The sequence below is a fragment of the Typha latifolia genome, chromosome 6 (genome assembly GCF_019914945.1).
Source record: "Typha latifolia isolate L0001 chromosome 6, TyphaL0001v2, whole genome shotgun sequence".
Lineage (NCBI taxonomy): Eukaryota > Viridiplantae > Streptophyta > Magnoliopsida > Poales > Typhaceae > Typha > Typha latifolia.
Genome location: NC_133091.1, coordinates 3,808,011 through 3,825,711, shown reverse-complemented (window position 1 = coordinate 3,825,711; position 17,701 = coordinate 3,808,011). Strand labels below are relative to the sequence as shown.

The following is a 17,701-nucleotide window of genomic DNA, read 5'->3' as shown; positions in this document are numbered from 1 at the left end:
CTCCCTAGCTCTAGGGTCATTAAAAAAGCTCGATAGCTCGTGAAGCTAATGAGCTTTGCTTGAGCTCTAAATAAGCTGAGTCGAACTAAACTTTGCTTGTTCGAGCTCGAAATTTATAGTAATGTGTTGCAGCATATTTAGTAATGCATGTCAATCTCAAATAAGATGATGTGGATTTGAATCCTCGATTTTATATGTAAAAAGATTAATTTTTTTAATTGGTTGGAATGACATTTAGTCACACATTAGGAAATGAAGAATTATAAATCATCATTATATGTACTAAGCGCCCAACGTTATAAAGGTTGTATTATTGTAGCGGTAAAATAAATATGCATTTTTTTTGTAAAATTGATGTAGCTCGATAATCTTATTAATCAATTTCGAGTCTGAGTCGAGCTAAGTTCATCTCGCTCAAGCTCGGTTTGTTTACACTCTTACCTTACTTGGTCACTTCCCTTCATCTCAAGTCACCATAAAACGAAATCCGTTACCCTCTTCACATGTTGGTTGATGACACCCATTGGACGTCACCTCTATCCTCTTCTTCTTCACCTGCTGGTTGTGTTACGAACCGACCTAATCTGATCCGCAACGGTTCTGGGGGTCGATGAAGCACATAATTTTCAAGGGGTTCTGTGAACAATCTAACCAACGAATCCTCCTAAGTTTTAGATATGTTGTTGCCCTTGAAAAGAGCTTTCCAACGGATCTAAGATCATATGATTTGAATAGTTAGATTTCAAGATATCGACCAAATAGTGGTCGAAGTTCAATTAGATCCTAGCTTGATAGCCCTCCAATGGCTAGATGGATGCTAAGTTTAGTTTTTTGTGTAAAGGGAAAGAAGTTGTGGACGAGGGCAGTTAGAAGCTGGAAGAGCTAAGGACTTGGGCGGTGGAAGAGGGCGCCAATGGTTAGAGACAAGTAGAGAAGGAGATAAAGACTAAAGCTAATTCCAATATTATCATCATTTTTCATCATCATCTCTAATTAGGTTTCCTTTACATATTTATAGAGGCTCACTCTAAGAACTCCTCATCTAAGTTAAAACACTAACAAACTAACTAAACCATCATTTATCTTCTCAAATCGTTTTGTCGTATATAGATTCCGAATTTGGAGAAATCGTGAATATCAAATTCTAGATCTGGAGGTTGACGACCTTATCCAACGGTTTGATATTATTTTGATATGTGTAGAATATTCAGTGAATATTTTTCCAAAATTGTGCAGAGCTGGATTTAGCTAATTAAATAAAATTCTAACTTATTAAGACTCTAACTTAACCAAATAAGATAATTAGACTCAATCTATTGAGCCTAATCTCCCTTTGATGTGATCCGATCTGACACGGTTCGCATCAGGTTGCCGCCTCTATCTATATGTATACATCTCTTGTAAAGATGTTAGTCTACTACAATTGTTTTTGTTCCACATTTAATAGTAGTTTTTTATTCTATTTATCATTTACTCGTTTTGGTAAATATTATTGTTCTGGTCCTGTAGTGAATTGGTAGTTGATTTTGTGAAGTTTTATTTTTTATAATATAAATGTGGTCGAAAGATTTATTTTGCATTCATATTAGATTAAAATCTGATATATATCCGGTTAAGATCTTATTCATATTTATATTCATTTAAGATTCGAAAATTATTTATATTCGTTTAATTAAGATATGATTTAAAATTTTACAACCGGTTTAATATCCAAATCTAAATTTAAATTTATAGTCCAAATAACCCTTTTGTGTGTGTGATAACTTCACCACACTTGGTCCATTTGCTTGCGAGTTGATGTGTCAAAATTAACCCGGAATAATAAGTTTGGGAGGTGACTATTTAGGTAAATTAGTTTGCGATGAAGCCTATTTTGGTCAAAAACTCGTTTACTACGCCAAAATTGAGACACGCACCATAAGCACAATCACGAACCGTCCGTTCGAGCCATTTTTGAGGAAAAGGCGTAGCGGTCGAGCCCTTTTTTGAGTCCGCCGCCAGCGAAAGAATCCCTTCGGAAACTCTAGGGTTTTAGATCCCCCGAAACAATCGAAGCGCTAGATAAAGGCATTTGATCCCTTTCCCATTTCAGTCTAAATGCTCTCTAATTCCTCTGCCTCGGCTCGTTGATCCCGATTTTTTTTTTCTTTTTCCTATTTTTTTCTTACTAGATCTGTGAGCTCTTCGGATCATTACAATGGCGGTATGTTTCATCTCATATATGCTCTATTTATATAGTTTTATCGCTACGGTTTGGTTAATATGTGATGGCTTTGGCGTTTAGGTGGAACGATTGTTCAAAGATGAAGCCACGGAAGAGAAGGGAGATCGAGCGAGGATGGTGCGCATTTGATAGTATTTCCAGTGTTAATTTTGATTAGTATCTTTATGAGAACAATAGAAACATTGGAGCGATGTCTTGGTATTAGCTTGAATCTTTTTAGTGGTTTTGGTTTGATGAGCTCAGGCTGCAAAGACGACCAAAAAAGTTCATTCATTTACTGTTAATATATGTTCTTTTCGTTGTTGTTTCCACGATTAGCCTAGTTTTAGAACTATGTTTTGCAAGTATCGTGCTATATTAGGCAGAAGAATAAAGTATGAGCCATGAGCATTACACTCCAGCATTCATCTCTAAGGTGCTAAAGGAAAACAGAAGAGGTTTTTTTTTTCTCTCTCTCTTCAAGTTTATGATGAAAGTCTAAGGACAAGGACATAGAATGAAGCAATTAATTTTTATAAGTATGTCTCTCAAACCAAGGTCCATTAGCTGTAAGGATTTGGTTATCTAGTGTAAGTATTTAATTCTTGGCCATCATTTTAGAAGTTTAACCATTCAATCTTGTTTATCTGTTAATTTCACCTGCCAAATCATGTAGCTACTAGCTAGTAATGTACTAAGGCAAGTTATATGCAATTCAATGTATTTTTATCTGTATTTGAGTCGCTCTGGAAATTCAGTAAGTAATTAAGTACCATAACCTAATCCAAGTTCTAATAAGTAATACCATCACATCTTGTAGTCTCTTCTTCCGGTAGAGTCAATGAAAACAGATATTGAGCGGGAGCGATCTCAAGTATTTTAGTATGGTTTTAATCTTTATGAACTTTGTAATGGGAAAGATACTTTTTACTGTCTTCACACATTGGACACTTGGACTCATTCTTCTGTTATACAAGGGAAGCAATAAATTGCACAATATTTACATGTCTTCTTCTATTGTATGACACCAGTTAAAGACATTGAAGTCTTAGGTACAAAAATCTAAAAGTCACTTAAATGTGATATATTATATACATGCAAACTCATCTCTTGCATTTCATCAGAGCTCTTGGGAAGAGTTTTATCCTGTAACTTTTCACACTCTGGCAGTAGATTTAGATATCTGTATTTCTTAAAATCCCCAAAATGTTCATAGAGCATTAAAAGCTGCAGTGGCATGATGCTGTTTTGAAGTCAGTAATGGATTGCCACGAAGAGATTATCTTATATTTTCTCCCCGAAAAAAGTCATAATGCCATGTCAGGCTTCTTGACAAGCAATATCATTCTTAGGACAAAGTTATATTTATAACTACCCTTCTTAACTTATTTTGTGCAGGCTTCTTTTATTGGTGCAATGGCAATCGCTGATTTAGTCAAGACCACTTTAGGACCAAAAGGAATGGTATATGGTTTACTTATATGTTAGGCATTTGAGCTTTATTATTTTTAATCAATGTGACATGTATGAATATTTTTGGTTTGCAGGACAAGATCCTTCAGTCAACTGGCAGAGGACGGAATATTACTGTTACGAATGATGGTGCAACTATCTTGAAATCTCTCCACATTGACAACCCAGCTGCCAAGGTCCTTGTTGGTATCCTTTGATTTGTCTTCCACTATTTGGCCTTCTGCACATGTAGTTGTTCTTCAGCTAAATCTCTGTCTTTCTCAACTCAGATTTGTGCAAATTAATGTAAACAACAGAATGCAATGTTTTTATCTTTCATTCTCTGGTAGAAGAGCTATTTTTATCCTTCTTTGACCTCAGATGATTGTTAGCCACAAAGAGAAAGGTCAATCCTTGATTTAAGTTTCAGATATCTCTAAAGTTCAAGATGATGAAGTTGGTGATGGAACAACTTCTGTTGTTGTTTTGGCTGGAGAACTTCTAAGGGAAGCTGAAAAATTGGTTAATACAAAGATCCATCCAATGACCATAATTGCAGGTTTGTTTCAAGATCCCAAAGTATTTTTAAGGCCTGTCATGTTCTTTTTGCTGTTCTAAATTTGTAGCATATATAATGTAATATAAAATGTGCCAGTTAGGGATTTTCAATAGTTTCGTACAATTATTTAGAATTTGGTATGTTTCCTTTTATTTTTTTCTTTCTTCAAATATCATGCTGTTGTCTTCCTGGGTCTGTATTGGTTATCTACATTAGTTGTCTTTTCACTCTTTTCGTTTATGTAAATGGTGGATCTGGTCTATTAGTATATTGAAAGAACGTTGGAAGGTGTTGTGCAAATACTTAGATAGTAGATATGTGGTCAGAGAAAAAGCAGGAAAATCTAATAAGGTAGGATGACTGTGGGGCTTGCAAAAATGTAAAGGTTCCTCGAGTCACGTATGTCAGAATAGGAAAGAGAAGCCAGGGGCAGGTAGATTTTGACATGTAATCGTCTTCTAGTGCTCCGCACCTGCCTCAGCATTTTATTAGATTCTTCCTTTTGCTTATGTTTTCAAACTATAATTACATCTGATGGCTTATATTCCTTGCATTTCAAGCCTGAGGCCCCTAAAAAGTTTCAAGCTGCTCCTAATTTATATATTCAGTAGGCATTAGAAAGGTAATTTGGGAGCATGGTCTAGTGTTACTATTTTCTGTTATTATCTGTTGATTATTTCTAAATAAAACAAATAAATTTTAGAAGAGTTTGTTCATTTTTATGTTTGAGATATACTCATAAACAGGAAAGTTTCATTTTGTTTTGCTTCATGTTAATGTTCTACTTTGATACTGACACCTCTATTGTTAGGTGAGATTGCAAAGTATCAGGAGCAAGATAATTATCACTAGTATAGCGAATGCTAGTAGCTTACATATCTAATTGAAATGCGATTTGGTTTCTCTCACTTCTCTGTGTAACAATGTCTAGATTGTGCTAATTTGCTATGATTGGGATTTCGGTCAGTCGGGATGATTTCATTCAGTTTGAAAGTGGTTTCGTGTAATTTTAGAGGCTGAATCACCATTTAGTCATTGCCATTTCTGATTCTCTCCTTTTCATTCTTTTCCAACTTAGCTTGGCCATGTCACGGCCTTCTGGTACAATTTGTGTCGATTAGCCAAACTGTAATTTATGTTCACGGAGAAGGCCTTTGCCAAAGAGACCATAGGGAGGAGGGCTTCCCTACTTCCTATGATGTCCAATCTGTCTACTGCAATATCCAATTACTCTTCTTTGTCCTGTTTTCGCATTTGTTGCAGCCCAAGTTGGAGATGGTTATATTGGTGGAACATGTTTTTATTATTCAACTCAGGCATAAACAAACAAGCCGAAGCCATTTTGAATGAAGCTTATGCAGGAACAGCTCAAATTGTTTCTACTGCTGGAACAAACATTAATGATCATGTTTATTCTTAGTATGAGGGTAATCATTGAGAAATATTTCTGACTTGACTCATTCAATAAAAGGTTCCTCAGTATAGCCCGATGGAGCAAACCTATTTTGCACCTTGAATTGGTCAAAATAGACTCCTGACATTTCATGGTGGATTAGATCCAATAAGAGGAGGCCTATGGTTGAGCAATATCGCATACCATCATTTAGCTATTTTCTGTCTGTTATCTATTATTGACTTCTGAGTTCTGAAGAAAGATAGTCCATGTAGTGCTGCTGGATTACTGGTGGGTGTTCCATGTTGTTCTGATCTTGGTATGTTTTCCTTTGCAATATAATAGGGTACAGAATGGCTGTTGAGTGTGCCCGCAATGCTTTATTGGAGAATGCCATGGACAACAAGCAAGATTCAGGTACTAATAATTTTATAATGCAAAAATGATGAGACAACTAGTTTTGGATTTCCCATGTCTCCGATAATGAGTTCGTCATGGTTTCATATGTAGGCTAGCATTAAGCTTAGATCACAGGATTTTTAACTTTCTAGGAACTTGCAGGACTAACTCCAGCCTAATTGTTTATAAACATTTTTAGTCATGTCATCTGATTTTTATCTACATTCTTTTGAATCTGTGTCTTTGTTTCAATGTTTTATTTGCACTACAAGTTCATACATTCTTTTGACACTATCTTTGGTTGGTGCCACAGAGAAATTTCGATCTGATCTCATGAAAATTGCCATGACAACTTTGAGTTCAAAGATACTTTCCCAAGACAAGGAGTACTTTGCTAAGCTTGCAGTGGATGCTGTTTTGAGGCTTAAGGTACTGAAAGATGAAAGTGGTTTTCTTTATACGACACTTGTTATCAAATATGATTTCTCGGTATCTTAAAAGTCAGGTGATGTTTGTAGCACTTGATGTGTTAAGGAATTGAAAAATTCACTGTTCATTCAAGTTGCCAAGTACAAAACAAATTCACCATTTTGTCTTATCTTCCGCATCTTACATTCATGTACCTTGAGTGGTATAACCACTTCCAGTTTCGCTTGCTAACACCTTTCTTCTTATATACTTTGGAGGGTTATGGTAATGGGTTTGCATCACATAAGGTGTTTTGCAATGGTGTCCTTATACTGGATTTTAATATGCTGATTAAATTGAAAACATAAAGACCTGGTGTATTTAGTGGTGTTTCTTATGTTAATGAACCTATTATGTTGGTTCAAAGTATAGATAACCAGAAAGTCCATTCTGATTGGTATATTAAATTTGTTCTCAGGGGTCTTGGAGAAAGATCTGAAAGAACAATGCTTGAATAAAACTTGTTTACAAGATTCTGAAAATCGGTATCGGGATCGGGATTGGTCGTCTGGAAAAATGATACGTATCGGTCGTATCGGCCATATCGGTCGTATCGGATCGAACTATTTTAATTAAATAAAATTTTAAATATTATTTAAAAATGTTGAGAAATTTCTAAAAATTTAGAAAAAATTATAAAAAGATAAGAAATAATAATTACTCACATATAAAGTCTAAAAAGTAAAAATCTCTCTTCCTCCCTCTCTTCTTTCTTATCCTTCTAATTGTTAGTCAGAGGGATTTATTCTCTCCCTCACTCTTTATTTTAATCTTTCTCTTTCTCTTTCCTTCACACTCTTTCTTTATATCTTTCCCTCTCTCTCCCTCGCTCTCTCTTCCTCTCTCGCCCTCTCTCTGTAGCTGCCGGCTGCCGCCGCCGGCTGTTGCATGGGGCTGGTTTCAGCCCGGATCGGCCGAAACTAGGAACTATGCTCATTTGCATGCTTGCATGTTGCAGTGGCAACATATTTAAGCTGTGGAGTCTTTTATTGCTATTGTGTGTTTTACACCTTGCGCCTCCTATGATTCTGTGTTTTACACCTTGCACATCCTATGATTCTCTTCATGTTCAATATGTCTAATCACAGTATTATGCTCAACTGTTAAGAGAACAATTATAGCTAGACACTCAATTCCTGAATATTGTTATAGCCTCTTTCTGTTGATTGGTAGTCCTAGCCTCTAAAACACTAAGAGACAAGGAAAGGTAATGCACATACAATACATGAATTAAGTGTTGACTTCTCAAGGGCAGAAAGTTTACTTTAAGTTTTGATGTTACTGCTCCTTGTAGTACCTATCATGGCTTCAACTTTTGATGAGATAAATAGAAACTCTAGTCGCTGTTTTTATTTGAAATTTGCATGGTGCAGAATCTGTTTCCTTTTGTATTCTGATATCAGGTATTTCACAGATTTTTTAATAACCTTTTGAGTGTATCTAGATGTAGTATGCTCTGCCTTTTTCCGCCTCCTTTTGTACTGCTATTTGTTGGTTTTTTCTGTGAAGCTTGGTTGGTAAGTTTCACTTATTCTTCTGTTATGTGAGCTCTTGGGCATTAAGTACTTACCTTCTGGTGGCAGGGCAGCACAAATTTGGAGTCTATCCAAATTCTCAAGAAAGCTGGAGGATCTCTCAAGGATTCATTTTTGGATGAAGGGTATGTCTTTTACAATTTTAAAGTAGAGTTGGTTTACGCGGTAGATGGTTGCTTTTCTATTTTCTAATAGATACTAGTAAATTATGTTGCCTTTTAGCCTTAACCAGCATTTCTAAGATGGTGCACTGCATAATTTAGCCCTTATTTGCTTTGACTTCAGGGGGGCCAATTCAGGGACCGACCTCTAAGCTGATTCAGTAACTAAACAATAAATTATCTTATTCTTTTTCTTAATCTAGTTCAATACCCACTCGTTGAATAAATACTAATATATAAATTCTAGTATCATTTCAAATTGATTTCAACATGACTTAAATTTATTAATTTTATATCTTACTTTCTCCTCTCTTTTAAAATATTCATATTTTATATTATAAAATTTGTCAAATCATGTCCAATCGAGTCTCTTTTTCCTCTCTGCATCATATAAGGTAGCAAATATGTACTTAAATTCACAAATGATTATTATAGACATCATATAAACCAGCAAATATGCACTTAAGTTAGCAAATGACTATTATAGACATTATATAAGCTAGTAAATATGAACTTAAGTTTGTAAATGACTATTATAGACACCATATAAGCTAATGAATATGCACTTAAGCCCATAAATTTATATTATAATATATGTATAATATTCTTATTTTATAATATTGTAATTATAACATATGAATAATATAATATAGTATAATATAATATTATAATAGTATAGTATTACAATATATGAATGTGATATTATAGTATTAACATTTAATATATATTATAATCTACGAACAATATAATATAATAATATTCATATATTATAATACACCATATGCTTTAAATGTTTGGTTCTGAATTAGGCTAAGAGTATATTTATTAATTGTGATGTAATGTGAAAAAGTGTAAAAAATGTTAGTTTTGGAGGAAAATAAATGATATATATATATAATTTAATAGTTGAGAATATTCTTTTCATGTAACAATGGTCATTATTATAATATAAAAATATTATAATATATAAATACTATTATATTGTAATGTGGCATATATTACTTATATATCATTTGTGAGCTTAAGTGCATATTTGCTGGTCTATATGGTGTAGAGAGGGGAGAGGGACTCGATTAGACATGATTTGACATATTTTATAATTGATGAATATTTTGTAAGAGGAGAAGAGAGGAGAGAAAAGATTAATAAGATATAAATTTAATAGATTTAAGTCATGTCAAGGATAAAATTGGAATCCATTTGAAATGATATTAAAATTTATATTACTAGTATTTATTTAGAAAATGGGTATTGAGCTAAATTAGGAAAAAAAATAATTTATTGTTTGGTTATTGGACTAGATTAGGGGTTCCTGAACTAGTTTATGGACCCTACCTGAACTCAAAGCAAACTGGGGCTAAATTACTTTAGCCTATTTCAAGGTACTTAAATCAGGACTAAGAAATGTGGTCGGTTAATTTAGTTCAGAGCTTAGCCTCAAACCAAACAAGAGCCAAAGATTAAAACAATCTTGTTTATCAACTATTCATACCCCATTTCATTTTCCTTTTCGAAATACGATGCATAAGCTACTATAAAATGCATATAAAATTTGGGTCTGTATTTATGTAGTTACACAATGGAAAAATGGTAGGAATTGGATGTAAGTTATAATCATATTTGCTTTATACAAATGCAGATAAATGATAACATGGACTAGCCTAACCACAAAATGATTCTAACAGTGCCAATCCAGCATTTATAAGGAGGTTCCTTATCACATTGACTATCATGAGAAACCTACTGTCACAAGTGGTGTGTGTTGAATTAAATTGGTGTTAAATTAAATATAGCTCATACTGGAGGTGTTAAATTAAATTAAATTTGAAATATAACAAGGGAGATACGTATCATTGAGTTATTATTTTTACCGACAACCTTAAAAAATGCAGCTATGCAATCCTTATTCTGATAAAATACTCAATCATATTCATATCCAAATGGTGTGCTCTTCAGAGCCTGATGCAGATCTATATTCGAGCTGGTTTCACCATTTTATATGCATATTTGACTAAACTCAGAAATTGAAGCTGGTTTGAATGGATATCTGACCTATTTCAGCCCCCAATTTATTTTCTTCTGCATCAAGATGCAAAACTTTCCCTTTGGTTCTTGTATGCAATCAGGCTTCCAATTTTCTTTTATTGTGTTATTTTCTGCTAGTAAGCATATGAAATCATAGAGAGGATAATCAGTCCATGTAAGTTCCAAACGAAAGAAGGAAAGTCATCTATAGTTATACTTCTTTTGTCTATTATAACACGTTGAATTCATAAGTTTTGCATTTTCATGAAGTTTTGCTTGCCAAATATGTTTAAATGGATTGAAGGTAATCTTGCCCGAGGATGACCAATCCATTGTCCTTTTTGTGAAGGTTTATTCTTGACAAGAAAATAGGCATTGGGCAACCAAAACGCATCGAGAATGCCAAGATTTTGGTTGCAAATACTGCTATGGACACTGACAAAGTTAAGATTTTTGGAGCTCGTGTTCGTGTGGATTCAATGTCCAAAGTTGCAGAAATTGAAGCAGCTGAAAAACAGAAAATGAGGGAGAAAGTGCAAAAGATCATAGCTCATGGAATTAACTGTTTTGTCAATCGGCAATTGATTTATAACTTCCCAGAGGAACTGTTTGCTGATGCTGGCATTCTTGCTATTGAGCATGCTGATTTTGATGGGATTGAGCGGCTAGGTTTGGTTACCGGTGGTGAGATTGCTTCCACGTTTGATAATCCAGAATCTGTTAAGCTTGGGCATTGCAAACTCATTGAAGAGATAATGATTGGGGAGGACAGGCTAATTCATTTCTCTGGGGTTGAAATGGGCCAGGCTTGTACTATTGTCCTCAGAGGTGCAAGGTATGTCTGATTCCGGCAGCTAATGCAAAGTTCGATAATATTAACAAAATTATGTTTTTATCGTAGCCTTGTTCTAAATCATCTTTAATATCCAATACTTATAATTTCAAGTGAGTAGGTTATCAAACCTTTACTCTTGTTGCGCTCTCACATGATAATTTTGTGATTCTGCTAAGGGCATCTAACTACTGCAGTCATATAAAGTTTGCTGAACAGGGCCTCTTATGTAGATTATGATGATTTTCACTGTTTAATAGAAGTGGCTTGTCATTCTTAAGGCCACACATATAACATATCTAAGTACTTAACATACCTGCATTCCCAGCCTTCCCTTTCCTTTTCTGTTTCTTCCTTTTCTTTTGTTCAGTGTCCTTTCTGCATTTACGTGCGTTGGTGTGTATGTTTCTTTTTTTGTTCTTTTGGTGGTGGGGAGGGGGTAGTTATCGAGTTGCGGAAACAGTGTTACTATCTCCAGTTGATTAGTATGTCTGTAGTCTGCAGTGTTATTACTTCTACAATTGGAATCATTTACTCGATATTTCTCTGGAAGCAACTGATTACTTATTGTAGATCAAAATTGTGTTCTTCATCTCATATAAATGACAAAAGATCTCTCATCTACAGCTGCATGTTCATGTTCCTTTATAATGCATTGGGTTTGGACATCTCTTAAATTGTGTTAATTATGTATAATTGCTTGGAACTTATACTCCAATCCATTAAACCCAGATCCAAATTTGCGATATGAAAAAACTTAGATAACAATCTGCATCTCTCAAGTCGTAACCACCACCTTTTGGGAAATACTTTCTCATTCTAGTAAGCTGACACTGTTATCATTTTCTCATTCCCTTTTCTGGTTACTCGCAGTGCACATGTGCTAGATGAAGCAGAAAGGTCCCTGCATGATGCCTTATGTGTGCTATCTCAGACTGTTAATGACAGCAGGGTGTTACTTGGTGGTGGATGGCCAGAAATGATAATGGCAAAAGAAGTAGACGATCTTGCACGCAAGACCCCAGGAAAGAAATCTCATGCCATCGAAGCCTTCTCCCGTGCACTCCAGGCAATTCCTACCATTATAGCTGACAATGCTGGTCTGGATAGTGCTGAGCTGATCTCTCAGCTACGTGCAGAGCATCACAAGGAGAAAAGCAATGCTGGAATTGATGTCATATCTGGTGGAGTAAGTGAAAGAAAGACATATGTCTAAATTAGAGCTCTTTAGCTTGGATAATTATTCTTACCTTGCTATTGTGCAGGTTGGCGATATGGAAAAGCTTGGAATATCAGAGTCCTTCAAAGTTAAGCAAGCTGTACTCTTATCTGCAACTGAGGCAGCTGAGATGATATTGCGGGTTGATGAGATTATAACTTGTGCTCCCCGAAGGAGAGAGGACAGAATGTGACCCTGTTCATATATCTCTGCAAGTTAACCATGGAATGAAGCTTCTTGCTAGGAGAGGTGTTTTCAATATAAACAATTTTAACGTATTCACAAACTTATCCGCATTGAAGTTTTTGGTGTGAAAAAGTGCAACTACTTGGGACTGAACTAAGTTGAATGATATTTTGTATCCGGCTGTATGCTTGCCCACCTCTTGACTATAGTCATTCGAAGATCACTATTTATTAGTCTCAATAGCTTGTACTCGAGATGGTGCCCGAGTGAATTACCATTATATCTTGATTGAGCTGCTAGTGGCTAAACTGAACTGAAATTGTTCCACAACCTGTCCCTTTGTCATTGTGACTCCCTCAAGTTACTGTTCGCTTTATGCTTTATTTTCTGTTTTGTGCTATCATTTGCTTGATCTATCAAATGATTTAAAAAAGGTTTTTGTGCTATCATTTTCTTGATCGACTAACTTACATCTAGTGGTAAGAGTATCAACCCGTGGAAAGGTTAACAATTTGAGCAGTGACAGCATTTAAGCTCCCATTCGGAGCTTTAGTAATTTACCATTCTTTTTCATTTTATTTCATATAATTTTTGAAAAGTGATTTAATAATAACTCATAATTATTATTTTACTCTATTAGGTAACATTTAATTATATATTATCTACGGTTGAGATTCTCTCTCTCCATTAGAGAGAATTCTCTCCCTCCATTATTTCTCTCTTAAATAGCAGTTATTTTAGCTATAGTTTAGGTTTTGTTTTTTTTTATCTATCTCTTACTTTAAATATTATCATTTCACTTGATATTTTATAGTTTTTTGGACCAATAGATTTTGTAAAAATAAAAAATTAAACCTGTACATTTTTTTTTTATAGTTGCAGCTTATAACTTCTTATTACCTCGCAGTGCCTCTTTATTTTTTTTAATGTACGGTTATTTTATATAGAGTGCGAACTTAAAATTCTACATTATTTTACAGTGTCTCTTTATTTTATAATATACGAGTATTTTATATAGAGTGTAGACTTATAATTTCGCAATGTCTCTTTATATGCTCTGGTGCATCGTTATTTTACACGCAAATGGAGGCTTATAAACCTTGCATTGCTTCGCAATGTCTCCTCTAGTATATAATTATTTTACATAGAGTGCAAGTTTATAATCTTATATTATTCTGCAGTGTTTCTTTATATTCTCTAGTATATGATTATTTATATAAAAAGTGCGAAGTTATTTCCCCGAAGTGCGGGTTTATAACTTTGCATTAGTCCGTTGAACATAATTATTTCTTCATAGTGTAGATATATAGAGTATTTTAAGTTTGTAGTTTTAATAAAAAATAATAATTATTTTAGAAAAATACTATTTACTACTACTGCTACTTTAACATATACTCAAATGTATTTTCATCATTTGGTTTAATAAGTTATCAATTCTCAACACAATTTTATTATTTTTCAATACTTTAATATTAGCTTTATGTCAAATCAAATCTAATTGTTATTTTTTATACTAGTATTGAATTAAATATTAAAATAGTTTATATTAGTATTAGCTCTCTTCTTCTGATATTAATAAAAATAGTTATACATATTTCGTCCTTCCTCTACAAGTGCAGTAGAAAGTATGCTTGAATTGTTTGTCTCCCAATTCAACAATACCATTTGATTAGTTGCTAGTGCGGTGGCATGTTCCCGGTAAACGAGCAAAACTAGGCAATTGTGATATGCTGTAAAACCTAGATAGACAGGCTAAATGTATCTTCTTGGTTGTAGATTAGGATTATTCAAAGGGTGCCAACCTTCTTGGTTGTAGTTTAAGCTTACGCAAAGGGAAACAACCTCCAGGAACAGGACCTGAATAGTCTTTGATGATAGCCAATGTTATTTACCTGTAGCAAACCAATGTTATTTACCTGTAGCAAACAATTTGAACAAATAAAAGGTATCTCAAATTTCCATTTCATGAAACAACTTTGACAGATCTCTCGGCCAATATGAATTAGCGATTGACAGAACAACTTGAACAAAAAAAGAAAAAGAAAGGAGAAGATCAAACTGTATATTCACACAATATCATGCAATGCATAGTAAGATCAAACTCATTACAATGCAGACCGGAATGATATATCATATATCAACTCTGTGCTGTGATTGCAAAAGCAAGTTATTCACAGAGTAAAAAATTAAGGCCTCAATTTCCTATCCTCTGCTGTTGTAAATCATAAACCATGCTGTTCAATCTACTGTCTTGAGCACCCTAAAGGATTCCATAACATCTCGCAAGTCCTTTTCTTCCTCTAGGAAAACATTTTCTGGTGATTGCAACCGTAACTCATACAATCTCTTATTTTCCACACCAAGAACAGATAGATATCGCCTGTTCCATTCAAGCCGGGGTATCCTATCTTGTGGCATAACAGCCAACTCATTGTTGCTTGCGTAAGATTTTATGTTTACCTGAAAAGACAAACTATGATAAATATTTCTGCCATGATAAGAAGCAAATAAAATTATGAAAATGTATTGATAAATGGCAGTAATCTTTGTAACCATTTGTTTTTTTTTTTCCTTTTGTATATATAAAGCAGTACAATTCATCACAGTGAATGCAAGCATAAATGTTCAGACAGTCACATAAGAGAGCACAAAACCTTCAAGAAAGAAACTGAGCAAAAGTTTACAAGAAGAGAGATATTCTAATACTGTTGGTTCTGGAGATTCAAATGTTTCCAATGAAATTCCAGGGGAAGTTGGTTTATAAAGAATCTCAAAGTTGAAAACAATAATTCTTTGAAGTAATCTAAGACACCTTTAGTAATTTTATTGTCGTTAAAGCTTTTAAACCCTTTTCTAATTGAGCATGACCACTGAAGTTAAATCTTACATGCAGTAATTAGTTAGTACTCTCTTATCCTGGAATTTTATTCGAATTAATCTAAGACAACTTTAGCAATTTTCTTGTCGTTAAAGCTTTTAAACCCTTTTCTATTTGAACATGACCACTGAAGTTAAAGCATACGTGCAATAACTAGTTAGTACTCTCTTACCTCAACTTGATAGTAGACTCTCCCATCATCAGCAACCCTGGATGATGTCGTTAAAATGTTTGACTCACGCCGAACACCTAATCTAGTAGACATGAATTCAGTCAAATACTGCTTAAGTACTTTCTGTGCAGCTACTTCTGGAGGCCCTAAATCTTCGACGCTTTTATATCTGGAGGATGAAGGAGAAGATATTTCTACTGAAATGTTTTCATCAAGAACAAAAGGATCTCTGAAAAATACATCGGCTCCAGCACCACGGACTTGGATCCAGCTTTTTGGGTACAAAAATGTATAGCCATCAAATGTGTCTATGTGCTCCCTGAACAAGGTAGATGGCTGAGCAAAGGCAACTTCATGGCACCACTGGGGTGACAAGATGAAACTTGAGAGCACGGTAGCTATTACATTCCTCCTGGGAACTGCAGAAACTTTAGTCTATATATAATACAAAATGACTTAGTTACAAAAAAGTTAACTAATTAGATCTTCAAGTTAATCTGCATAATACTGGCTAAAAATAGTTTACTTTGAAATAATATCAAACATATTTTCACCCAAAATATGAAATAATATTTTGCTCATATTCAATGAAAAGGAAAGGATCATGTTTTCAGCTTATATTTCATAATTAATGTTACTTGAAAGATAATACAGTTCCAAATAATAGCCCGATACCACTGGGAATGATCTTTTCGCTCCTAAACCAGAATTATGACAAAAAATAACAGTCAGAAGCTTTCAGGAATAACAGAACCATCTCTTCAAAAATCAAAAGGTGATAAAAAGTCCACCCAAATATGGAGCAAGGTTCAATATAGCATACACATTGGCATCAAATGTTTTGCACAAAGCAATTACCTGTAACAGAACTATTGAAGCAGAAGAACCAACAATAAAAATGAGATTGAGTGGCAAATTTTACAGAGTAGATACACATGTAGAACCTCATATGAGGGTTTCTAAAAATAAAATGTGGGTATAAAGAAGTACAAAAATTAAAAGAATAATAAAAATATTGCATGAAATACACAAAGCTTTCCTATTGTCCCTCCTTGAGCTCATGCTATACCTTTCCTCTACCGTTTCTTGCTCCTACTTCAACCAATATATATAAATGAACTCAAGCTATCATTACCCTGCTAATTTTCCTCCATACTCAGAGTACAGTAAGCCATACCCATATTGTACTCTACCAGTTGCAACCTCAGTTTTCAACAGCATCCTTCTAAATGGAAACCAAATCATATCATGAAGAGACTAGATAATCTACATTTCTTATTTTTCCCTTCTTTCTAATGCAATTATCCTCATTATCACATCTCTCTCACATTACCAATACTTGCTCATCTTTTCCCATCTTCTGTGCAAAATTTTCTCAGTTATAAACCCACATTTGTCCCTCCTTGCACCTCTGCCTAATTCTACAAGCAGGTAAGTCACAAATTCTCTGTCCTCATTCAAAGTGTCTCCAGCAATAACATAAATGCAATTGTGCTCTATAACTTATTGAGAACCCAACTCCCAATCACACCAAGAAACAAGTCAGACCGGTAAATTTCTATGCTTGAAGAAAAACTCACTTACATTATTACCAGGAATCGAAGCAGCTACTTATCCTAACGATCAGTTACTTCTGGATAGGAAAGACAAAGGGTACTAGAGATAAAATCACATTCAAGAGAGAGAGAGAGAGAGAGAGAGAGGACCGAGGAAACAAGAGGGGATAGGGTGTGGGGAATTGAGAGAAGAAAGCGTCCTCGTCTCGTTCTTTGCGCTCGCAGATGCCGAGATGGGAGTGGTCCGCCTCGAACGCGTAGAAGGAAGGCACGGGAGGAGGACGGCGGCGGCGGCGAAGGAGGAGGCCATGGAAGGCAATCTTAGTGCGACAGGACTTCACCAGAGAGAGAGAGAGCGAGAGAGCGAGCAAAAGGATAGGCTTTAAGGAGGAAGACGATATAGAAGAGAAAGCAAGTGGAGAGAGAAAGGAGGAGCGGATCCGAAAGGGCACCCAAACCCAATCAATCTCATCCGTTCACAAAAGCCAAAGCCCAAAGCGTCATATTATATTATTATCATATACCCAAATAAAAAGGCTTGGGGGGGGGGTGTGGGGGTGCTCACTTGTCGGCTGATTCAACGGTCATCTTGTTATCGGTTCGGGGTGCATTCAACCGAATCCGACCCGTTTCCTCTCTCCTTTATATGACGGATCTACTTGA

General features: G+C 34.9%; 2 protein-coding genes across 2 annotated transcripts; one reads left to right on the top strand and one right to left on the bottom strand.

The window, feature by feature from the left end:
- The first annotated feature begins 1,910 nt into the window (after nt 1–1,910).
- Nucleotides 1,911–12,762, top strand: LOC140790998 (T-complex protein 1 subunit beta). Its single transcript, XM_073141338.1, has 12 exons — nt 1,911–2,067; nt 2,172–2,203; nt 2,285–2,341; nt 3,602–3,667; nt 3,751–3,862; nt 4,086–4,214; nt 5,953–6,024; nt 6,320–6,435; nt 8,058–8,134; nt 10,545–11,030; nt 11,901–12,216; nt 12,293–12,762. Exons 2-12 carry the CDS (start codon nt 2,198–2,200, stop codon nt 12,437–12,439), a joined length of 1,584 nt encoding a protein of 527 aa, XP_072997439.1. The 5' UTR covers nt 1,911–2,067; nt 2,172–2,197; the 3' UTR covers nt 12,440–12,762.
- A 1,599-nt stretch (nt 12,763–14,361) lies between these two features.
- Nucleotides 14,362–17,457, bottom strand: LOC140790143 (psbP domain-containing protein 1, chloroplastic). Its single transcript, XM_073140082.1, has 3 exons — nt 17,189–17,457; nt 15,483–15,901; nt 14,362–14,892 (listed from the first exon to the last, which is right to left on the bottom strand). The coding sequence occupies exons 1-3, from the start codon at nt 17,346–17,348 to the stop codon at nt 14,671–14,673; spliced, it is 801 nt and encodes a 266-aa protein (XP_072996183.1). The 5' UTR covers nt 17,349–17,457; the 3' UTR covers nt 14,362–14,670.
- Nucleotides 17,458–17,701: the final 244 nt, after the last annotated feature.